The sequence below is a fragment of the Perissodus microlepis genome, chromosome 16 (genome assembly GCF_051167445.1).
Source record: "Perissodus microlepis isolate ML-2025 ecotype Zambia chromosome 16, ASM5116744v1, whole genome shotgun sequence".
Lineage (NCBI taxonomy): Eukaryota > Metazoa > Chordata > Actinopteri > Cichliformes > Cichlidae > Perissodus > Perissodus microlepis.
The window spans coordinates 22,263,825-22,289,012 of NC_140476.1; the positions used below are offsets into that span (position 1 = coordinate 22,263,825).

At 42.9% G+C, this 25,188-nt stretch overlaps 1 protein-coding gene across 3 annotated transcripts in view; it reads left to right on the forward strand.

The window, feature by feature from the left end:
* Positions 1 to 613: 613 nt before the first annotated feature.
* klf12b (Kruppel like factor 12b) overlaps positions 614 to 25,188 on the forward strand; it is a 38,334-nt gene continuing 13,759 nt past the window's right edge. The window contains exons 1-3 of one of the 3 annotated variants that reach the window (XM_084954730.1): positions 614 to 776; positions 16,534 to 16,616; positions 22,607 to 23,144. In XM_084954730.1, the coding sequence (XP_084810856.1) occupies positions 16,551 to 16,616; positions 22,607 to 23,144 (604 nt within the window). In that variant the 5' untranslated portion in view covers positions 614 to 776; positions 16,534 to 16,550. The other 2 variants (XM_084954729.1, XM_084954731.1) reach the window with 2 other exon arrangements.

Here is a 25,188-nt window from a genome sequence, read left to right on the forward strand (position 1 = left end):
TAATGAATAAATAGTGGAAGTAATCAATACCGGTGATCATTCAAAGCAATGATCTCTCTCTCTCTCTCTCTCTCTCTCTCTCTCTATATATATATATATATATATATATAGAGAGAGAGAGAGAGAGAGAGATTTTTTCAGTCACAATTCTGATTTATGAAGATTAAGGATTTAAGTCATTTTTGCATCAATAAATGTTCCTGTTCAGGAATTAATCTGCCAGTTATTCCCTTGAGACACTGATCGTCACTGAATCATAAAAGAACGAAATATTCTCATGTGATTTTGCTGTTTTTCCTTCCTCTTGGATGAGATTTAAAATTAAACTAAATGTTCACTAGTTCGTTTTTCTATTCACAAATCGGTTCACTGACCACAAATGTTTGTATTCTTGTATTTATAATTACTGTATCCGTGGGTGTAATTACTAGACGCGCGTGTAAAAACTTTGTCCTTTTAATTATCACAACCCAAACTGATGCATTGCGAATAAAACAAGTTGAACTAATGCACTGTTACCCCCTTCGTTTCCGTCCCCTTTAAACGGGGAGGTGCTCCGGTGCTCACCCCAGCCCAGGGCTCTCCGCTGCGCTCCGGGAGGTGTGCACTGGAGGGAGTTTGGACTGGTTTAGAGCGGACGCGTCGGAAACCTCCCCTGAGGGGCCCCATGTAATTCGATGCATGCTGTTAAAGCTTAGAGTATATTGTCTTCCCTTTTGCTTATGAAGCCTCCACCCACCGGCCCACCCTACATTTAGCGGATCATGTGACTCGGGGTAAGTCATTTGCAAGTACAACAGTTCTCTGTGCGCTCTCATTCATTTCCTGAGAACTGCCTGAGCCGAGCAGCTGAGAGGCAGAAGGGGAGGGAGCTGGTCACTCACATACACTCACTCACACTCACACACATTATCGCACACACACTCACACACATACACACGTACACACGTACATACGCGCAGAGTGAGAGGAGAGAAGAGGAGAGGAGGAGACGAGACAGAGAGGACTGTAGAAAGGAAAACAGTCTCCTAGTCTCCACGGCTCTGCAGCTTCTGACAAGGTCTGTGCAATTTTCTTGTCCTGTTCCTCTGCTGGCTGCTGCTATGTGCTTCATTTGTCACGTTGCTGGGCTTTGTGCTTGTGTTCAGTGCGTTTCGTCCAGCTGTCATTGCTCTGTCAAAGCAAATGACAACTCAGATCACCTATAGTATTGTGTTTGGTGTTTGACAGTAGAGAAGGTAGTGGGGGGGAGACAAGAGATCCCGCATGTAGCTGACTGGACAACTCTTTATTGTCAGTGTCAATTAATAAGCTGTCATAAAAGAGGCCAAAAAAAAGAGAGCTGATTTTTATATACTCGGGACAACCGGGGACATGGGCAGCATCCACACTTTTGCAGCGCAGGCACCTCTTGTGTTTCAAGTCTCTTATCTCTCACAAGTCCAATGCAACTTCAAACATATCCGCTTATCAGTGAAGGAGTGTTGTAGAATAACACTGACTGAATGTCTTAGTGGGGGATGTGAGTGTGACTGCGCTGCAAAAACTCTCGGCACTTCTCAGTGGAAAAAAAAGTTTGCTGCTTGTCAGAGTTTCGTGCATGTCTTAAGAGAGTTGTGTGCGTGTGGGTGTGCATTTGTGTGCAGCGTTATGGTGTGTGTGTGTGTGTGTGTGTCTGTGTGTGAAAGAGAGAGACGGGCTGTTTGTCTACTGTAGCAGCTTAGAAACAGAGGAACGAGGCTGTTAGGAATGGGTTAAACATTAGGAGGGTTGGATAGCGGAGGAAGGACACTCGGGTGTGTGTATATATGAGTGTGTGTGTGTGTGTGTGTGGGAGTGTTGCAGGGGTGGTGTCTTGGATGTCATCGCCAGCGCTCTCACTTCCAGGGTAATAGTCATTGGTATTGATGGGTGGCTGTCACAGGGGCAGAGAGCCACCAGGCTGGAGAGAGTGGCCGGGGGCTGGCCCTTGGCTGTTATTTTCAATTACAGGGGACCAGGGCAGAGCTGACAGCAAAGGCATTTGTACATCCAGAGAGGGGGGAGGAGGAGGAGGAGGAGGGTGTATGTGTGTGGAGAGAGTGGGAGGGAAGGAGAGAGAAAGGTGGTGGTGGGGATGGGGGTGGTAGAGACTCTGGCCTCTGCTCCTGGGTTTGATGTGGAAACTAAGCACTGACCTGTGTGACTTTACCCTAGCGATGTGGAGAGGCCCTACCTTGCCTTTAACTATGCGTCAGCCCTAGGGTATTTGTATGTGTTTATAAGTGGGGTCTCTCTCTCTCTGTTCATCCATATATATATATGTATATGTATGTATATATATGTATATATATATATATATATATATATATATATATATATATATATATGTATATGTATATGTATATATATATATATATGTATATGTATGTATGTATGTATGTGTATATATATATATATATATATATATATATATATATATATATATATATATATATATATATATATAAAAGAAAGAGGAAGGGAAGGTGTGGGCATATATATGTGTGTGGATGTGTGAGGATGAGACCCCCTGCAGCTCTGCAGCTCCTGGGTGTTGAGCGAGGGAGATTAGTGCTCATTTAAAGTATCACTTAAATCCATGTACAATAAGGCCTTCTGCCTGTGCACGAATAAGCAGGCTGATATCACACATGTAGAGCAGACTTTCGACTCTGTGTGTAAACGGCAAAGAATCACATTAGATGCCTGAAAGTGTCTCTTTACAGCACACAAACATCTGCACGTCGTGATCATCCAAATCACGTAAGTCTGGAATGTCACGGATCTGAAGGCTTATTTGTGATAACAGTATTTATGATCTGGAAAGAAATTTGAAAATAAACTCTTTAAGGTTAATTACTGTAGCGCTGAACCACATGGTTCAGCGCTACAGAGTGCCATTGTAAGCACTAGATAATGTAGCTGTAATTAGGGGGTTCAGTGTATGTATGAACAGGTCTTCAACAGAAAGTCTTTAAGCTGGATCATCCCTGAGGCAATGGCCACAATAACTGGTTAACATTTTAAAATGCATAACTTTTGCTGTGTCTTTACCCAGCGTTCACAGTACGCCTGGATTATGAAGCAGTGTAGAAAATTCAAGCACTGTGTTTTAGTGTGGACTGAGGAAAACAGAGACTTTTCAGTCCAAGTCCCGAAGTCTCCATCACATGCCCACTTTGCTGTTGATGCTAGAAGCCTTTGTACATTCTGTATTTGATCATGCTACTGCTGCCTGCATGTAAGGGAAGCCTGCACAGTGCATGTGATATATTGTCTTAATCAAGATCATCTTCTTGCTGAAACACAGTCAGAGCCTATATTTCTGTAAAAATGAGTTCATTGACTGCTAAAGTATTAACTTCACTGACAACACTACTCACTTCAGTGTAGCATATAATAATGCGGTGAACTGAGAACAGTTCAAATGAACTGTAGTACATTTGGATGATAACAGAAGAGTTAAATGACCTGTCTGAATGTTTATCATGTAAAGGTCACTTTACATGATAAACAGGTCAGTGTTCCTTGTGACTTAATTCAGACATTCAGATAGCAGTAACAAAAAAAAAAGAAAAAGAAATGTTGACCAGTTAGTGTATATATTTTTAATGTTTACCCACGTCCACTAGAGCAACATGCAACCTGCACTAGCTGGTTTGACAGCAGTATCGAAAGGATGTTGCTGTTTGTGGCTTACTGTGAGGATGAATGTTTAGCTAGAAAAAATGAGTGGGTTAGTAAAAGGTCATGGTTTGGGTTCAAAATGACTGTTTAGCACTTTTGCGTCACAGCAAGAAAGTTTGGGCTTGAACCTGTCGGTGTCCTTTCTGTCTCGATCTTGCGTATTCTGTCTGTGTGTGTATCTTCCCACAGTCCAAAAAGATGCTTGATATAAGTGTTGATTTCAAAGTCGGTTGTACAGGTGAGTGTGAGTGTGAAAGGTTGTTGGGTCTTTTTGTTAGACCTTTGATGGACTGGAGACCCCAGTAGGCAAAAAGCAAGGACTGTAATTCTGTCCAGTCTATGATCTGGAGATCCCCTGGTTCTCTATGAAACTAGCTGGAAAAATGATTACAGTGGATATATTGGTGTCTCTTCAATGCCCTGTTTATAGTAATAACTAAGAGTTCAAGAACAATGATGGCAGTGGCTGTCCGTTAAAAAACTGGGAACAGACACTTGTCTTCGGTGTTCAAAGTCCAAATTTACTTTAATCATCCATCCACCCATTGCTGTATATACTTTTTTTTTATTCATCTTTGACATTTGCTTCTGAAGGACAGCAAGAATAACTCTTGCAACTTGCAGAATGCTCTGAAAATTTACTTATTTTGTTTTGGGGTGTTTCCTTATTTTTTTATTTTCTAGTTTTTTGCTTGAAGCATCAGGTTTTCCCACAAATAGACTTTACATAGACATTGGCAGGCTGTACAGATATTTTAATGTCTCATGACTCATTTTAGCGTTTTTGTGATTCTTATCGTCTGTCTGAAAGGACGATATACATCATTATTGTGCAAGTGGACAATCATCTCGCTCTTATTTTAAAGGTTCAGTTGTTACTAACCACCTAGCCCCATCCTTCCTGTGTCATGCTTTGCTGGTTTACTGCTGTGCTGGCAAAATTATTCAGCTGCTTTGCTCTCATTCCGGGCATCATCTTGGATGGCAGCTGCCCATATTGGTGTGGGGAGATCTGGAGATCCACTGTAAGTTGGAGAGCCACTTTTACTGAGACCTGCAGTACTTGGAGACTGCTGCATGTGTCACTACTACAGTTGGAGCCCATCCAACTGTGGTAGGTGAAAGAAACACTGGAGAGGCAGCTGATTAAAATGCTCAACATGTCAGGTTAAATATTTGCATTTATAAATGGTATTCTTTAGCATACCTGTGCCTGCTTTTGAGCGCACCCAACCCCTGAAACCCACCGCTGCTGTCACAAATAGAATGCAAATCTTGAGAGCACACCGACTATACCAACATTGACATGAACGATTTGATGTCTCACGCGTCTTGCTGTTTTCCTCCACAACTGTATAAAGCTGGTGCTGCCAATCTGATTCCTTCAGTAGCTCAACCCCCACCCCAAGACATGGTCCAAAGGCTTACGATAAGGATCGGTACAGGTGGGGGGGACTCAATTAAAAAGCCAATCACCAACGGATAGGCTCTATCTGTCCATCAACACCGCTCTGCCCAGGATATTTAATTGCTCCGCAGGATTCCTCCCTTTAAAGGCAACCTCTGTCAGCCACGTATCAGGACGCACAAATTGGCTGCTTGTTGACAGATCAAATCTTTCAGGAAGATGTGCTTTGCTCTGGTTTGTTCATGCTAACAACACATAGGCTCAAATTTGTATTTAAGAAGATGAAATTTCCTGCATTAGGGCTAATAAACTGGGTTAACTGCTGCCATATTGACCGACTGCTCATTGATCCAAGTGGGTGTTATGGAGTGTATCAGCACTGATTGCAGATAGACTGCAGCGCACTATATGGCTGGATTAATGTGGGTCTCTACTGTAATCCAAGGCCAGGGTGAGAGGAAAATTAGAGAGGTTAGGGTATGGAACCAATATATAACATACAGATCCAGTTTCCGAAAATTGCTTCTCATCTCTCGAGCTCTCAATCCAGGATATGTTGGCACCTTCTTACATCAAACTATCATGTGAGCCAAAAAAGAAAACGCAAAAGCTGACTCAATTAAAGGAGAGAGAAAGGAATCGTTGTGTCGCTTCATTGTTCATCCAGCGGTGGCTGTCGTGAACTTACTGTGAGCGACATTAAAAAACAAAAAGAAATATTTGTAGGTGATGTTAGTGAGCTGAAGTCCCTATACTGGTATTTCATAATCCTAGAAATGACAAAATGTTCTTTCCCTTTGCACATTCTCTTGTGGATTCAACCTTCGACCCGAGTGTCCAGCCCCCATTTGTTTACCAAATTAAGTTAAGGGTGTACACAGAGTGCAAGAGCATGTGTGTTTAGTGAGCAGAAAGAGAGTGGTGAGAGAGAGAGAGGGAGAGAGAAAGCACGGAAAGTATTGTGCAACAGCCAGGGACTCTGAGGTTGATAGTATAAATAGTGAAGAAAAAAAAATCAGAAGGATCTACAATCTAACATGAAAGATTCCAGCTTGTCCCACATCATTTTTTAGCATTGTTAACCTCATCCCTGGTTGTATACTTATAAGGAGTCTCCTATGGTTAAAGCTATCGTGGGGAGCCAAGTTTTTATTTTGATAGAGCAAAAAACGTATTAAGACAGGCAGATTTTTTCAAATGATGTCTGACCGGTGTATTGATCCAAGTTTTTTTTTTTTTTTTCCTTTTGCGTAATGACACAATCGCTAGAGCAGCACACTCACTGCTTACTGGAAGTGACTCATGTTGCAGAGCTTGCCCCCAGACTCTGATTTGAGGTCGCTCGACATGTTTCCATGGCTAGGATAGAAAGGTATGTCAGTGGAAGGCCCGTCTATAGGCGATGACGTTTCCTCTTTCAAACTAGCGTGCGATTGATTTTAGCCAAATATGGCTGGTTAAAGGAGGAGAGAAGAAAAGGAAGGAAGCCAAGAAAGAAGGATGGGAGAGTATTCAAAGTCAGCATTTTCAGTCTGTTTTGGATCATTTCTGAGACTTTCCCCTTCACAGAATCTTTTGGGAGTTGCTTCTCTCTATCCTCCATGCAGATGGTTTCTGCAGACCTGTGTAAGGATGCTGCGTGGATCACTGTGAACTTTGTTTCCAGTTGTACTGTAGGTCAACTGTTAGGAAAGGAAATTATGTAAACAGCATGTGGAATCCATTTGGAGGGCTGTGGCATTTCTACACAGCTGAATTTAGGCTCCTACTACAGGCCATAGCTCTACTCAATTAGCTGCTTCAGCCAGGTATCAACATGGCACAGCGTCGGCTTAAAAAGAGAGGAGCAGTAATCGAAGTGAAGGCGTGAGTAGATGAGTAATAGAGGTAAACACAGCTGCTGGCTTTTATTGAGTGTTATTGGAGAGCTGGAATGGGTCAAACCAAGGGGAAAAACTCGGTGAGCGAAAATAGCTGCGCGCATTTGATGTAATAAGTGTCAGTGTGTTGGAATGTTTTGCTTGGTCCGTTATTGTCAATTTCCATGTGCTGTGCGTTGGGGTGGATTTGGTTGTGTCAGCACAAAGTAGGGTTAGATAGTCGAGACACTTTGTGAAGCTGCATCAGGAGGACTCTGCAAAGGCTATTAAAAAAAAAGCCATGAGAAAATTGCCCGCGCGCTCGCATGTATGCCTGCATGCAGGCCGCTGTTTGGATGTAAGAGATGGCGAGTGAGAAAAAACGGCAAAGGAAGACAAGTGAAAAAAAAATAAGAGTGTGTGTTTCACTGTTTGAGATGATATTATTTCTACATGAGTTGTTTACAGTAGATACAGTAGTAGATGAGTCACTGTATTGGTGCCTTGGCATGCTTGCATTGTACAGTTATTGTACAACATCTAGGTCGATCTTTTTGAGAGTGCACGTGAGTGCGCGTATGCTGTGATGCATTCGGAAGATAGGCCATTGTGAGCAGTATGTACACAGTGCATATGTTGGGGGAAGGGGAATCACATTCAGACATACATGTTGGAACACAAATACACACACATACGCTACCAGAGCCTAGGGGATAAGAGACAGTAGCCTACACAAAGAATTCGCCATTAGGGTCGAGTGTGCTGGCATCCCTTCGGGCAGGTGAGAGTGGGTGGGGGTGGTAAACATGTGGGTGGTTAGTGGTGGTAGAGTTGATGGAAAAGGGTTTTTTTTGTTGCTTTTTTGTGAGGGTACTGAACTAATCCATTAGTTCAGTGTGGGAAATTAGACCAGGGTTTCACCCTTACACTCATTTTCAACATGTTGAAAGCAGCTATAACTTCTTCACGAGCGCTGAGAAATGGCAAAATACCACAAGGTTCACTTGCTTAACACCTTTACAACACTGTGAGAATGCTTTATATTTCCCTTCTATGGCGGCCTCCCACTGTAAAGCATCAATAAAAATATATTCACTGGTTTTTCATTTTTTATTCATGGTGAATGCTGTACAGAAATGTGCCCGCGATGCTGTTCGGTCTTTTTGAGATGATTAGTAAGTACCGCAGTGTGGTCACCTCAACCAAGGACCTGTGAACTGAAAGTAAATAGGAGACTGGTACAGAGGCACCGAGTGCATCTTGTATTGATCCACTGCAGTTAACCAGCCTCACAGTATCTCACTCTCGTGTACAGCTTTGCCGTATGGTGGTATAAACATACACAGAATATTAGAGTATCTTCCTGAAAGGCTAAGCCAAGTGCTCCACACGTTTACCCTGGTTTGCTTGGCTCCACCTCCCCCTCCTTTGGTACAAGTGAGGTTTTTGTGTCAGAGGCTATTTTAGATGCACAGCCACTGACCGTGCTGCATTTACTGAGGTGAGTGAGTGTGTATGCATGTGTACGGTGTTTCTGAGAGGTCAGCGGATTATGCTGAAGCAAGAAGACCTCATAGTAAACTATCTCTTTAGGAGCTGTTTTGTGGTGTCTATTTGTGGTTTCCTTAGCACCGAACTCGATCCAGCTTTCATACTGAACATTTAACTTATTCTGTCTCACGATTTCATCAAAATGACCTTCAATTGGACATAAATAGTCTAGAATGGTGTCACAAATTGCTTTGACTTGGGAGTCGGAGCTTGCTTGAGTAATGCCACCTCACTTTAGCGCTGTCACGGTCACAGCTTGTTTAGCTGTTTCTCTGCTGCATTTGAGGCACATGATGCAAGAGGATGTCAGACTCTTCTGTTTACCTCTCTCTGGAGCAATGTGGAGGAGTGTGTGTGTATTTGTGCACGGCTTGTGTGTGCATACACTGTAGGTGTGTGTGGGTGGCTGTTTGTGTTGAATGGGCATCCATATTCTTCTTTCATGGGCAGAGCTGCAGAGTTTATGTGCATGCGTGTCTGCCTCTGAATCTAAGATAAATATGGTTCACGGTGGGTGCAGGCAGAGGTCACGAGGTTTGTGAGTGTCTGCGAGCCAGATTGTAGATCAGAAAAGGGGCTCAGGAAGTCAGCTTTATAAGAAGTGCATTTGAGACACAGACAGAGACACAGACAAACCAGACAGCGACCGACTCTTCTTTTCGCTTTGAGTGTTTCCTCTCAGAATAAACAGCTTCTTCATTTCCCACAGTTTCACAAGACCTAGAAGGGACGGAGGTGGTAATGGTGGAGGTGGGGATCTTTCACAATGAAAAAAGTCACTGAAAAAAAAAAAGATAAAAGATTTCCCTTTTGCCCTGTTGTAACCATATTTTGACCATTTGACTCATTAAACAAGTGGCACTAGGGAAATATCTGGCTAAAGTGTTATTACTTGTGCAACTTGCTTTGGTCTGTCGACTCTTTGGTTTAATTTGATAAGTTTCACTTGATTAAATAAAGCATGTGTCAGTGCCGGTCTGCGACATCTTCTCATTACCTTGAGGAAATTTTGTTGTGAACCGCAGATTTGTTATTGTAACCACAATCATAACTGACTTGCTGTATGTCGTGGTCGTTACAAATTATTCTGCCTGTATGTGTGTGTGCTGGTGAAGGCAGTGTACTTGAGCTGCATCCGGCGACCTCATCCCCCTCATCATGACAGGATTACTGACACAGGATCCCCCTGCCCCTGGCAGAAATAGCAAGGACCCAAGGGCAATTCACCAGAATATGGGAACTTCCGTGGGCCTTACTAGTGTGTGACTCTGTGTCTGTGTGTTGTTTGTGTATTTACATGGGCATCCACTCTATAAATGGAGCCGGTTTCCTCTCAGGTGCTGAGCTGCCTGGCTCAGGGAGGAACACTATGAGTTCACTGCTCTGTGGCTCTCTCTCACACACGGCAGTGTTTCCATCATTTCAGACGTCATTACACTGATTTCTAATAATTTAATTTAAAGTCTTCAAATGATTGATATCACGGGTACTGCTGTTGCTTCTTTAACTTTACACCGCACAAAGTCGCCAGAGCGCAGGTTTTTCTTTTTAAATTTAATTTGGAACCGACTTTTATGGGGAATTTCGAATTGGAGCTTTTCTTGAAGCTGGGTGTAACCATTATGACACCTGGATCAATGAAATCAATACTCATCCTTTGCTAGGCGCATTCAACCTGTTCACATGCTTTGGGTGTCTATCTCTGGAGCAGTCTCAGGCTACTCTGTATTTGATTTTCCACACATCCGTCCATCCAAAATCCAATTCAGTGTGTTGTGGGGGCTGGACCCTATCCCAGGTGCCATAGGGCGAGAGGCAGGGTGCACCCTGGACCCAATTTGTCACATGGCTTTATTTGGTATTCGGTTTTATGAATTTTTTTTTTAATACACATCATTTTTTTTTGATAGGCAGCATCTCAGTGATATCCCTTTTACTCTTAATTTCAAGAATAATCATACAAGGATTAGCCATTAGGTGACACCTCTGTAATCGCTCTGTTTTGTTGCTGCTGACAACCTTAATGTGCCCATTTAACTTTTATTTCTAAAATCATTATGTATTCATCCTGTCTCTGAGTTTTTCCTTTAAATTGATAAGGAGTTGATAAGTTCCCCAAGTTTCACAATATGTGCCAGAAATAAATCATCCAACACATGATGAGTGTGTTCTGTCTATTAATAACTGTGTACATAAAGCAAGCTGTGTTTTTCCTCTGTGGAACTGATTTATTCGAAGAGGAAATGGGCGGGGTGTTTTGAGGTAAAAGGCATCAGTTGAGTGCATCTTTGAGGGGGTTTTAACCCTAAAGGGAACTTCCCCCCCCCCTTCTCTCTCTCTCTTTTAAAAAGGGTAGGGTGTATAAGCTGTAGTTTATTGCCTTGTGCTTGTCTGCAGTCAGAGAAGTCCACGCTTTTATGAGCAAGGAGGTAGTAGCTCTCTGCTCTCTTGAGCCCCGTTCAAAAATGTCCCAGAAGCATCCAAAAGACTTCACTTGCTGCTCTTGCCAAGGAAAATACGTCTTCTGAAATGGAAATTCTGAGACCATTCACAGAGTGCCAGGAATGATTTGAAAAAAAAAAAAAAAAAAACATGTCCAAAACAGTACATCCAGGCGTGAACCCTAAGCACACATACATACCTTGGACAATCAACAAACACCATCAACACTGATGGTGTTTCTCTTTTCCTGTCTGGTGAAGGGATTTTATTTAGATAGTAAGTACCTTAATCTCATTTTCATGAGAGACCTTAAAGGGGAACTCTGCTAATTTCAAACGTTAACTCATCGTATTGAAAACAGCTTTTTGCCTTATTTGTTTGTAATCTTTATGTCCCTTCTGTGGCTCTGAAGGGAGTTTTTTTTCATATCTATCAACATAATCGGTTTTTCAAACATGATGGAACATTGACGCTGCGAAATCCATTCTTTAAAATGGTTTGCGCTGCGCACCACTGGTTTGTTACTGTGCCGATGGCTTGTTGGCATACTGGCCATTTTGGTCATCAACCATCAACAGCTATATTGTAGCAAGCAGGAACGAGTTGACTGCCCCCCACTCCCAGCAAAAATCAATGCATCAGGCGTCACTATGTCATTGCTAGAAAGTATGCTTTTTTTGCGGTCTTTTACAGTCGCCAGCAGGCACAGAAGACAATATGGAGGATAAGCTGATGCTGTGTGTCTGAATCCCTTAAACTCCACTTAATTCCCCCACAAATTATCATTTGACATCCTGGAGAAAACCCAGGTTCCAAGTAGACATGTCAGTTGTATGTTTTACCAGCCATGCAATTTGTTGTCAAATATGAATATGAGTTAACACAGCTACGATTTTCTTTATATACATTCCCCAAATAGCTCTATGGATTTATCTGACTTATCAGCATCATATCTGGTGTCACTGACGCCTGTGCTGCTGTTCTTCCTTTGAGAGTGCTTGGGTTTTCCATCTATGCATATGGAAGAACATGGGATTGAGGTGTGCTCTTCAAGGCTTTTGCTGGGGAGGCCTGAGAGCAGAGCCAAGCAGCCAAGTATAACTTAGTCATCTGCAAATGGAAATAAGAAGTTCTCTGACTAAAGTGGTCCTGTTTGAATTGCATTATTTATGTGGTGTTTAGCTTTGTAGGGCACCACTGACCGGATTGGGTTTAAGATTCAAATCTGTTGAGCCCTTAACCGCATAAAATGCCATAATTTTCCTGGGCGCAGTTACACTTCAAGTACTAACTCAGCAAGGAACTATGCACATAGCTCTCAAGACCAGAATTAGTTCAACAAGATGAGGTCATGAACAGATGCAGCTTAACATGAAGCAGGCTGAGATTGAAAATCAGCTGTGATTCGGCTGATCCGTCTACTCTGCTAGCAAAAAAAAATCAGTAGCGTTTATGTCCCAGTGTCTGCAAAAGTATCACTCATCCAAAGCTCTTTGTCTAGCAAGTTTTTTCCCCTCATTTCACCTTCTTTATTGAGAAATTGCTACAGTATTTCTTTACTAGTTTTCAAAAACCTCTGTGCACTGGCTGACTTGAAAGAGAGGAAGTGCTGCAGTGTGCAAGTGAGCTAACAGTCGTAGGTTGGTTATCAGGCCAATGTGTCACATTGGGGTGTCCAGGGGCACAGAACAGGGAAGTGAGCTGCAGCAAAGAGGCCAGCAACAGACTGGGCAAAACACAGGAAATGCTTATTTCGCATCAACTACAGCTCTGTTCCTTTTATCCATAGCACTAGTTAAGCATTTGTTTACATTTTTAAATGCATTTCTTGCTTTGCTTTCTTGCTCTCCCTTTTTTCTTTCTCTCCTCCCTTTGGTAGAGGACTGGATGGTAGGGGGGGGTCTGTTGGCATTCTTGCACCGTGTGCTTTGCGCTCGACCGGGCCTTGGCTCATGTCCATATCCCCTCTCTCCCCTCTCTCGCTTCTCTGATTCCCTCCCTTCCTCCTCCCCGCTAAACAACCCCCTCCAACCCCTTCAACTCCCCGTGATTGCTTTCCTAACCACTGCTTTTGCCAGTAACTCTGCGCTCTTCAACCCCCCCCCCCCGCCATCTCTTCCTTAGCTATCACCTTCCTGAATCCATCCTCATGTAACCCCCCCATCCCCTCCCCCCAATTATTCATTACCCCTTCCCTTCCTCTCACCCTTTTCCATCCCTCTTCCATCCCAGCCCGTGGCAGCAGGTCCAGCCTCTGTGACACAGATGCACCCAGTTGCTCTGGGCGTTCGACATGGGAACAAAGCATTGGCGGGGCCCGTCTGTTGCAGTGTGTTACAGGGTGTGTGGCATTGTGTGTGTGTGCGTGTGCTAGTATGTCCACATGAGAGGAAAAAGATGAGAAGGGAAGCAAAGATGGTGCACACAGCCAGATACTAAATCTGGTTTCATTAGCTTGTTTAAGCCCCAACTTTTACTTGAACAAAAAAAAATTAGAAATAAATGTTTTTCCGTGCTCTGAGAGTGAACACCCAGAGACAGTATCAAGCACTTGCACAAAGTCACAGTGTTGTTCACCACCAACCGACATACATCTTTTTTTTAATATAATTTTTTTTGGCCAGTCAAGTACTTCCTTGTTAAACTCCATTAATTAACACTGAACAGTTCATAAATAAAATTATTTGATTCACAGTGTTGGCAGCGTGCTAGTAGCACAGGTGTAAAGCTAAAAGACAAGAGTAAGCCACAGAGCTGTTTCTGGCACAGTGGTTTTTAATTTGACATGCTTTCCTTTTGATTTTTTTGATTCTGTATGGAGTGAGGAAATGTGCGTGTATAATAAACGAGCGCATGAGGTCAACATTTGGTCTCGCGATGTCTGATGTTTTCTAGAGAAGTTTGTCTATTCTAATTTTTAACACTTTTTTTTAAGGCAGCCCGCAAGCTTCTTGCTGTTGCCTCAGTGAGTACACAGTCAATAGCCGTCAACAGGGAACTGGGAGATGGTGAACCTCAGGTCATGGATGTTGATGTGCAGTGGGAGTTTCACTTCATTCACTTAAATGCATTAACAGGCACGCAAATAAATTCAAACAATAAAACAAAGACAGCAGAAAACTCACAAATAGGTATACGTGGAGTATTTCTTCTGCTAGAACTGACATCAATCTTCACCTGCTCCCTTTACCTTCTTTTTTTTTTTTTTTTTTTACCGAGGGATTGTGGTGGGGACAGGAGGGCTTGTAGGAGGGAGAAATGAGATGCCTCAACACTCCACTGCCCTCCTCTCTCCATCCAACTCCCCCACACACCTGGGATGGCCATTTCATTTCAGAGAGCAGCAAATGGAAAGGTGATCTTAATCTACCCTGTTTCCTTCTAACCCCCCACCCCTCCCTCTCTCCATCTCCCACACACAGTGCCTCATACTGCTGATGGACAGTGCACTGCTGGTTGCCTGAGCCTGCTGCCAGCAGAGCAAATTTAGTGATACTGGATAGTCATTGGTTTATCACCACCAACAAATTCTTTTCAGTTTCAACTCAGTCTTTGTTCTTATCTTTAATCTTTTTGATTTTTCTTTTTGATCTTCAAGCACTAGCTGTTAGAAACAATTCTTTCGTGGGAACGAAAGCGATTGACATTTGACTTCAGTCAAAGGAGTGCGACACGAACTCCTCAACACCCCTCAGTTATCTCATTACTCAGTGTTAGGGCTCCCCGACTGCCGTTAGCTCTTTGGTCATTACCATCACAAGCAAAGGAACGCAGAGACCATTGATTTCCTATGAATATCCCTCTGCAGGCCAGTTCATTAGGTACTGCTCACAAACCCACTGGATTAAATGGACTTTAGGCACACGGGGAAAAGATTGCTACTTTTAAGAACTGTGTGATTGTCTGGCAGAGCCAAAACAAACTGAAAGGTGTTCTAATTGTTTCGCTTTTCCATCAGCAATAGAGTGAGCATTTAGCACAGTGAAGAAAAATTAATGGAAAAGGAAAAAAAACCCAAATTTTTGATGTAAGAATAGCAAACCCCTCGGGAAAATCAAGTTTTATCTTAAGTGTCTCTGTCTGGAGAGGTTTGGGTTTTTTTTCTTTTTTTTCTCGTGAATGAGGAGAAAGTGCATTTGCCATAACGGTGGTCATCCCGGGGAAAACAAAACCTCACTTTCTGCCTCTCTTAGTGCACTCCTCTCTTCTTTTCCTCCTCAACACATGGCTTGAGGCTGGACCGAGGCTGCAGCTCCACCCGCCCAGTCGTTACCATGGCAACGCTATCTGGGCCTACCAAGACCTGAAGCCGAAGGACATCCTGGACAACAATACAATAGCAGCACAGCCAGGGTACCTGAGGGACTTAGACCTGTGAGGCGAGATCTGGGGGGTTGCAGATTGAGGGAGTAAATCCTCCCTCTTTCTCTGCCTCCCTCACACACTCAAGTCACAAACACAGTCAGGATTAGCTTTTCGCTTGAGACTCTGAGAGGTAGAGGAACAATACTTGGCATTAAACAGTTTTGCTGAAACAATTTTTGCATAAGAAATGTTTTCCGATAGCTGTCTTGAGTGGATACTTTGGTGAGTAAAAAACAAAAACCAAAACCCAAACGTTTAATAATTGAGCAGGCCACAGGGATTTTGTGTGATATGCAATATGTTTAGTGTGGTTAGATGGCCAGGACATAAGGTAAACAGAGATAATGTATGTCATTCATTACCGCTTCAGCTTTTATTCCTCAGAATTAGAATGGTCATGATTGCCGTGGTGCTGCTGACTATGAGGACTGGGCCGCAAACCCCGCTGCTGGTGCCAGCAGTGGAGAGTAATAGAGATGTTTAGGGTCTATTTGCCTTGCTTGCATTCCTCCATGTACTGCTGCTAAAATAATAAGAGGGAGGGTTACCTCAGGTCGGGCCGAAGCTGAGGGATACGGAACATGCATTGTTGTCATTGGCTCCATTTGAGTATCGCTCTTAAAGCCACAGTGCGGAGCTGAGGAGACGGGCACTGCTGCCCACTTTACAGACGCACCGTGCTCAGAGGCAGAGGGATGCGTAGATCTTAAGAAATACTACAAATAATAATGTGAATTAATGAATATTACATTACACCTTTAGAAGTGCCACAACTTCAAACGGCGCTCATTGTTTGCTCTATATAAGTGGCTAAAGAGGAAAACTCTGAAGACGGGTTGTGTTCATGCCTTTCCTGTTGATTAACTGTATATGAAGCATGTGTTTGTATTCCATTGAAGTCTTAAGAGGATTTCTTTCAGTATTATTAAGTGTTATTAGCCCCACAGCAGCCCACCAGGCAATTCGAAAATCTTTATTATAAAGAAGAGGGACTCACAGTTTGTGTGCATCTTTTTGTGTGTGTGTGTGTGTCAGCTTCTGATGATTCTGAAACATGAAGTCATGTCTATTTAAAATGTGTTTATTTCTCAGTGGGTGTGAGGACAACATTGTAGATGTCCATGTGTGAATAAGTGAGTGTGGGACCTGCTTAGTCATGCTAAAACACCCGTCTTACACCTCCTCTGTGTTCCTTCACAGGCAGGCTAAGAAACAGGATGTTAATGCTTGACGGAATGCCTGCAGTCCGAGTCAAAGCCGAGCCCCTGGAATCGGAACAAGGGGTAAGAGAGCAGTTGTTTTCCAGACAATTCCTTTTTTTTCCTGCTTTCCTTTCCTTCTTTCCTCCTCCCGGCAATGGGCTGATAATCACTCCCAGGCCTAAGCAAGTGAGTGACTGAGACAGAGTGGGGGCTTAGAGGAGTGGTCGGAGAGCATGGTAGTAAGAAAAGAGAAGAGAAGAACCAAGAGGAAGAGAGCCACAGCTGGAGCAGGAATGCACTGGGGGTCTTTTAGGGAGGTGACTGGAGCCAGCGGAGTCCACGCTGGCTGGCTGGACGGGTGGGTGAGGCCTGTGCAGATGTAGCCTCGTCACTACTCTGAGGAGGAGGAGGGTTGCATGGGAAACTAAATCTTATCTATCTCTGCCTGTTCCTGCTTCTTGACATCTCTCAATTTTCCTTTATCCTCCCTCTGGGGTTTCTCACAAAAACACATGCACACATTAATACAGGCAGACAAACAACACAGCATGCCACACTCCTTCTCTGCACACACTATTATGGCTTCATCTGCTGCTTTGTTGTATCCTTTGCATGCCTCTGCTCTCTCACAGAGCTCCATGTCACCTCCGTGGTGTTTCTACACAGAGTAAGAGCGTGTCACTACAAGCCCATGTGAGCGCGGTCTAAAAATTCCACCAGCAAATCTGTAATAACTTTGTTTACCCGATCGGCTACATAGAACAATTTACTTTCATGAGTTCATTTAAATGTATTGATCATGTTATGTATAACAGAGGCACCTCGCGTAAGCTTTTCATGGCCCACATACAGTATCAGTGCTCTCTGGTCTGACGTACCTAGAAATAAAGTGGTCTTGTTATGGTGAAGCTGTTGCTAGGTTACAAGGGCTCTGTGTTGCTGGCATAGCTGTGTGTGTAGTGGGCGCAGACCACTTAATATTTGTAACCATGATGAATTAGAATTCACTTATTATTGATTTCCATTCATAACCTATCAATAACATTTTTAGCTTTCTAATAAATCACCAAGATCACTTTGTAGGATAACGGAATAGTTTCTGTTGAGATGAATCTGGGAGCATTAACCTGTGATGGATGAGAAAAATACGGGCTGCTGATAACCCGTCAGGTTATCTCGGAGGCCGAGAATTGTTTGGCTGTGGAGGTGGTTTGTGTTGATAAGAATTGAATCTCCACATCTAAGGAATTGGCATAGAGGGAGCAGGTGGTTACTTTCTGGGTGTCCTTTCCTCAGCTGCGGCTTAAGGGTTTGAGAGCTAGGTTCTTGCGCTGCTACCTCATACCTAGGGTTTGAAATCATTCTCCTTGTAATGATGTCAGTCACAGACAGGATGTGAGCACTGCAGCCCACACAGCTTTGAAGTGCACCAAGATCCAATCTTGCCCTAACAGACCGAGCTTCCCTTTAGATGGCAGAGGCAGACAGACAGTTTAGGCTGCTGCAGAAATGTGGTCTTCATTTGGGTGGCGTGGGGCCGAGGGCTTGCTGGAAATGGTCTGCCTCGTTAGACAATTCGCCTGCAAGGGGCTGGAAAATCTGCCCCGCTAACCATTATCCCCTAATAAAGACAATGGCATGAGGACGGAGGCAGGCAGGCAGGTTGAGCGGCTCTTGCTGTATGTGTGTCAGGTTTGTAAGCATGTGTGGGTTTGTATCTGTCAAAGTGAGAGTAGGGGTGGCTTAAGTTTTCCATTTCTGTTGAGTTGTGTTTGAAGAAGAAAAAAAGGCAGAACTTTCGTTTCTGCATGTTTTGTTTATGTATAGACCGTTCTAATATTTTGACGAGAGAATTTTAAATAGAGTTCTTACTTCTCAACATTACGGCAGCACTTACAAATGAATGGAAACAAAAGGTTTAATACCAATGGACTAAAAAAAGCAGTAGATTTACTTTTATAGGCTTGTAATAGTGTTGCAAGTATACTTTTCTGTAAGTGGCATGTTTGATGTCTTGCTGTAAACTGAGTTCGTGCCATATGATTATTTATTGTAGTGCAATTTGCTCACTTACCATCTAGTACATTAAGTTCCTTTTAACTACTTTATAAATAAATTAACAGATAAGTAAAGTTTTTTTAAGAAACAGTGTATATGTATTTTATTTAAAAAGGAAATGTCCTGTTAGAGCGCCAACTAGTCTTTGTTTATAGGACACTTTCCAAGTACACTGTCATTACAAACATATACAAATGCAGACAGAATTATTAGACCTCCCTATGAAAATTTAGTTTTAGTTCAGAAGTATTTCCAAAGTACTGTTAAACAGAGAAAGGAATTTTTAACACAGCTTGTCCAAACAGCCTAGCCTTATTTTGGATGCTTACATTCAACGCAACGCCAAACTACCCGGTCAAAATGATTAGCTCCTCTGACGTCAATAGTCAACCGTGTGTCCTGTTTTTTTGCTGGTTAACAGCCTGCAGTCGTTGGTTGTCGTTTTCAACAAGCTTCTCTGATGTTTCCTGAGCAATCCGAGCCTGTTATGTGATTATCTTCTGGCATGGACATTGGTCTTCAGTTCACCACACAGATTTTCAGTAGAATTCAAGTCAGGGTTTTGCACAGGCCAGTCAATAATGCTCACGTTGGTCTTCTGGAGGTAGCTCTTCACCGTATGTTTTGGGTCGTTGCCGTGTTGGAAGTAGCCAAAGCACTCTAGTTTCATCTCATTAGACCTGCACAGTCCATTGTTGTGCCTGCTTCTAGTTATTGTTCTCCCAAATGGGTTAAGTCATTCACTGGTGCCTCGGTAGTCGTTCTGGAGTCTTTACACACCGACTCTCACTAGTTTTCTTTCAGAGGCTTTGAAATCTTTAACTTCTTACTTCGACCAGGCTTCTTCTGTACTCTGTGACTCTTTCAATTTCTTTTGATTTCTGTTCTTAACACCAAGAAATGTTGTGATAACTTTTTATATGGGTCTTCTACTTTGTGAGCATCAATAGTTTTTTTTCCTCAAGTCTAAACCAATTTCTTTTGTTTTTCTGAAATATTGCTTGTGACAAATAGAAACAATTTCTGTTTTCAAAAGAAAACTAGTATGTTTAGAAATGCTATGTTGAAAACTCTTTGCTCTTTTAAAAAAGCACTTGGGAAGATATTGCCAGAAAAATTCCATTTCATTGATTGTCCTAAACAATCAACATTTAGGACTTGGGCAGCATATCTGTTTTATTCATAACATTATTCATTCTGCACTTTACCACATGAGATACTTCAATGTCTTTAACTGGTAAGAAGACCTGCTAATACTACATAATTTTAGGAGTGGGCTACACACACTTACTAAGAAAGACACTGTTTTCAAAACACTGAGATTAGCCTCGGTGAATCTAACGGCTTCAAAGCCGACAGGCGGTATAGCTCCGGGCAGACTGTGACACTCGCTTTCTATACACAAAAATGGAAACACAGAGAGACCATGTGCAAAAGCAGCTAGATGGTAGCCCGAGGCTCAGCCAAGAAAGGCTACGTCAGACTGATGCAAGACAAAGTAGAGATGACGGTTAATGTTTAACTCTGTGTGAAATTTATTTAGAAAATTTTGTCTGGGTAAATTCCTGATATAGCCACTAGATAGCAGACACTCAACCATTAAAAAAAATCAAACAAACAAACGAAAAATATAAAATGTGAATCTGAATAACCTAAAGGAGGGACGTGCTTGTTTAAATCTAGACATTGCTAGCATGGAGACTCAACAGAGTGTAACTTTTATTAAGCAAAGCAATGCAAGCGTCATCCGTCTCACTTGAGGTTGTTTGTATAAAAATGATAGGTTTATGTATCCATTTGTACTTATAAATGTAGCCTGAAGCATGTTTAAGACTACAAGTGTATTCCGTTTCTTTGCCTCTAAGTACCAAAAACGTGTTTTAGAATAGAATAGAATAGAAAATCTCTTTATTGTTATTGTACATGTACATCATCAGCCGTTTGGTTTGGTTTATGCTTTCACACCAGTGGCTCTTTAATTAGCTGCAAATCTAACAGTTGAATACTCAAATAGTATCAAAAAAGTTGTTGCGCGCTGCCCATAACATCCGCACAGTGTCGGAGTCTCTCAGTGGTGCACGGGCTTTATTGTCTCAAACATGCACAGCCGGATACTGATCGCTATTCTTGCTGATAGAGTTTGTGGCTCTCTCATAGCTTCTCTTATCTTCTTACTCTTTTTTGCACTTCATCACTGCACCATATTTCTTTAACCAAAAAACCAAAACCTTATTTGTAAACTTTGGTTTCAGCTTCCTCTTTGCGATGAGGCCCACAAGTTCGATCGTAACAGAAAAGGTAGAAGGGAACCTGTATGACGCTGTCATTGTCGCTGTGCTGGCAGCCTTATGCCACTGTGGATTCGCAGCGATCTAAGTTGCTTCTACTGAAGCCTTTACTGATATTTGCTTTAGAATATCTAAATATTCTATATATGCCTGTGCCTGTAGGTCGCTCTCGTTCTTTGAGAATAACTTTTAAAAGAGGAGAACTTTATAACGATTCGTCAGCCCCTTTAGGGAAGTGTCTCTGTTTGAATGGTACTGACAAAAATGAAGGAGATGTGATGTTATCTTTATCACAGTACACTAGAACTGATCATGTCTTCCATTTTCTTAATAAACAGCATGATTGAGCATTTTATTTTGAAGCGATACCCCTGAAGAATAACACAAACGAAATGCTGTGAAGGCTCATGCCTGAAATCGGTGGTGGGTAATGACCCAGACCATATTTTACTGTGGATCTTGACACGACACCAGTGACTCTGAGCTGAACCCCACTGAGGTTCAGAGTTCACCAGAAAGCATTTTTCATGGGGCATGGTTTGTTTTCCAACTGAAGAGGAGTTACGCTGCGTGAAGTTTTTTTTTTTTTGATTCATGGGGTTGTAACACTTCCTGTAGGCTGAAAACAAGTATACAAGTCTGGAGTAAAAATAGTAAGCTACTACATAAAAGAACACCCATACACACCACTCAGAAAAATTCGTAATTCACCGCAGATCGACTCTCAGTCAGCATTACATAAGGAGAAAGAAATGCGAGTCTCTGAAAACAAAAGTGAGCATGAAAACCCACATTAGAGAACATTTCTTCATTTCTCCTGCAGCTGCTATTGGAGTGATTTTTTTTCCTTTTAATTTTAATGAGCTTTTCCTGTTTGATTATTTTTAAAAAAAATCCTGGACGTGCTCGCTCCCTGATGGCACTAACTGTGACTCAGCCTCTGAAAGGCTCCACTGTGAGGATCAACACTGCTTACCACACTTTGCAGCACCCACGTTGAGCAGAGTGAGCCGAGATCAGCCGCATCACATGCAACTCGGCTAATCTGACATTAGAACAAAGACCGCGATATCAAGTAAAGGGGCCAAAGTTTGGGAGCCCTAAGAAGCAAATAGTAGCAGGGTGAGCGTCACTTTTTCTACCGTGTGTGTTCTCTATTATCTTTTCCAAGTAAACAGGTTCCTGAAACGCGTGCAGACAGATGGAGAGGTTGTGTTACAGTCTGCTTGGTGTTAAGTGAAAGATGTGTTGAGGGATACGCTAAGCCACCAGCATTGGCCTGAGGAGGCCCATTTCTGAGAGACGGAGAGAGACGGTCAGGAAATTGAGCCCATATGATGTTTTTTCACCGTCACAAAGGAGATTTAAGAGAGAGACAAGGGGAGCCAAGAGAGCTGCGTTTGTGTGGGAGTCATGGAAAACAGGAGAAAAAGAGAGAGTGCAACCCAGGGCAGGAGAAGAGAACGAGGGAGCGAAAGGAGGCGAGTGTTAGAGACGTTATCTTTACTCGTGCATTTCTGTGCGTGACATCATGCCAGTTGAAGAGCTTCACGGGAGAAGTTGAACTCTTAAATGAATATTTTGCTCTGTATCTGTGTTTCATAACAAATATTTCCACAAAAACTATTAGACCTTGGATTTCAGCTATAGAAACACTCTGTCTTTTGAGGTTAATGTATTTTGTGGCATTAAACTTAAACATCACTGTCTCTCTTACGCCCACAGTCACCCAAAGTGCGCCCTTACACTGCGATGGACGGCGTCCCCTTTTTCCTCAGCAGAGTTAAACCGGAACCTCCCGAAGACCTGCTCGCCCACGACCTGCACTTCCACACGCAGACCGAGCCCGTCGACCTGTCCATCAACAAACCCCGCCCCTCCTCTTCATCCGCCACCACAATTTCATCGTCATCCCCCCTCAGGTCTGCCTTCTCCCCGTCTTCGTTATCGTCGTCATCCTCCTCCTCCTCCTCTCCATCAGTTATCACCTCAGCCTCGTCGGTGCTCACATCGGGCCCTCTGGTTGCCCCGGGAACTGGGGTGAGAGGTCAGCCATATTTGCACATCCTGCACTCTGTGCCTCCGCCTCCATCCAGCCCTCTGAGCCTGCAGGGAGCCGGGAAGCTCGCCAGCCATGTTCACCGCATCCCAGTTGTGGTACAGTCACTGCCCCTCATGTACACCACTGCCGTTCGATCACCCTCCAGCCTCAACAATGCCATCATGCTACCTCTGCTGGATGAGGCCAAAAGCCAGGGCAAAGGTGAGACCCTGCTCGCTGAATTTGCTCTATATTTATCCAGCTAACTTTGTTCTGTTGGGATTTCTTTTAAAGCTCTGTCATTATTTTAATAAGATACACTGCAAAAAGTTCAACTATGATTCAGGTTTTGAACTGCTGCCTTTTTTGTTACATTTATATTTACTGAGCCGCCTGGGGGGGGACGACTTTGAGCTGCTCCCTTATTTCCCAAGGGGTCACACCAGCGAATAGATTCACTTGTTTGAATTGGCACCGATTTTACACCAGACGCCTTTCCTGACGCAACCCTCTCGATTATCTGTGATTGGAACCGGCCCTAGGAGTACGCCAGCCTGTGACTCCTCCCGATCTCGAACTGGGGGTCTTTTCACATCTATGGCAAATGTGTAAACCACTGCAACTATCTCTCAACGCCTTTATCACTGAGCTCAAAGTCTGAAAGGCTTGCGTGGATCAATCTAATCACTTTCTTTCTTTCCTACAAAATGAGCTACCTGCGATGCCCTGCAGGAAAAGATAAAGCAATACTTTCATAATGCAATTTCTGTGTTTGCAGCTAGTATTACTACGTTTTTCAGATTAAAATGTATCTCAGGGATACATATATTTCAAAAGTTTATGAATTGAATTGCGTACTTTTTAAGGTCAATTTTTCTTCTACACCAGTGAGTTTTAATTAGGAAATCACGTTTTTGTTTTATTGAAAATTACAATTGTATTAAAAAATGTAATGGCTTACCACCTTGTTGCCGTGTTTCACCACTGGTGGCCATCATGATTTCTGATCAGTCTGACTGAAGGATGACCACTCACCTCAACCATGTGACCTAGATACTAATCCAGATTGGGTGAAACCTCTAATAGGACATTTAAGAGTTTGAAAGTGCTGGTACCTGTTCTTAGGCGCTACCTTTTGAGAAATATTACTTTTAAATCTGTTAACTCACTTAAAATAGGTTATAATCATAATAAGCTTCAATGTATTCTTACTAAGAGGTGTATGAGTAGAGAAACCGCTCACAGCTTTCTCTGGGAACAATTACAGAAGTTTTTTTGGCTGCACCTGGGTCAGATATAAGGGATGGCACAAACTGACATTTAGCACTGAGGATTTTGAAATGTTAGAGGGGGAAAGCTCAGTGACAAGCTGTGTGGTTTGTTATCTGGCAGGTGTTCTGCTTTGTCTTTAGTCAACACATTGCTGAGAAGGCAGACTGTCATGTCCATGCTTTCAGAATGGCCTCTCGGGCAAAAATGTTGCCCCTCCAGAGGGAAGATAAGGCTTAGAGCTTGAACGCCTTGTTTGTGTTTAACAGCCTCCAGTGCAGGTAGCTTTCCCTCTGTCAAGAAGCAGAAGTCTGGGGTAGTCTGAGAGTTAGACCTCTCCGGCCTTGCCTTGGATGTGTTGTTGGTTTTCTCTCTGGGTGTGGTTTTACTGCCAACCACTGGATGAGAGCCTACAGTAGGTGTTTCTGTCCAAGTCTGAGCTGTACACAGGGCAACTGTTGGTTGTAAAAAAGGTTGCTTCTTTTCACTCCCTGCAGAAGGAATAGACACATTAAGGCTCACACCCGTGCATGTACAGTACGTACAAGCAAACAAGCAATGATATGTAATTAGAGCATGTGCTCAAACAGACACTCGGCCGGCTGGGTGGGGTGGTCCTCAGAGATGGGCGTTTTTTTTTTTTTTTTGGTTGTTGTTTTTTTTTTTGCTTTTTAAAATGCTAGATGTCAGCTCCCAGGGAGAGGAGAGAGGAAAAGAAGGAAGGATAGGGAAAAACAAGACTTGCATAATAGGGTGTGGATGGATATTGAAGATGGGTGGCACTCAAACAGACGCATCCACACACACATACACAGAGCAACATCAGCAGTGCCCGGCTCTGAACGCACCCAGCACAAAGGAAACAGGGTGAATGAGTGCTGGGTGTGGTGGACGCAGTTACTTTTAATGAGAGTGCAAACGGTTGAGAACCAGAACATTTGGCTATTTATTGCATTTAATATGATGTCTACAAAATCCAACATTCCACCATCAAAGC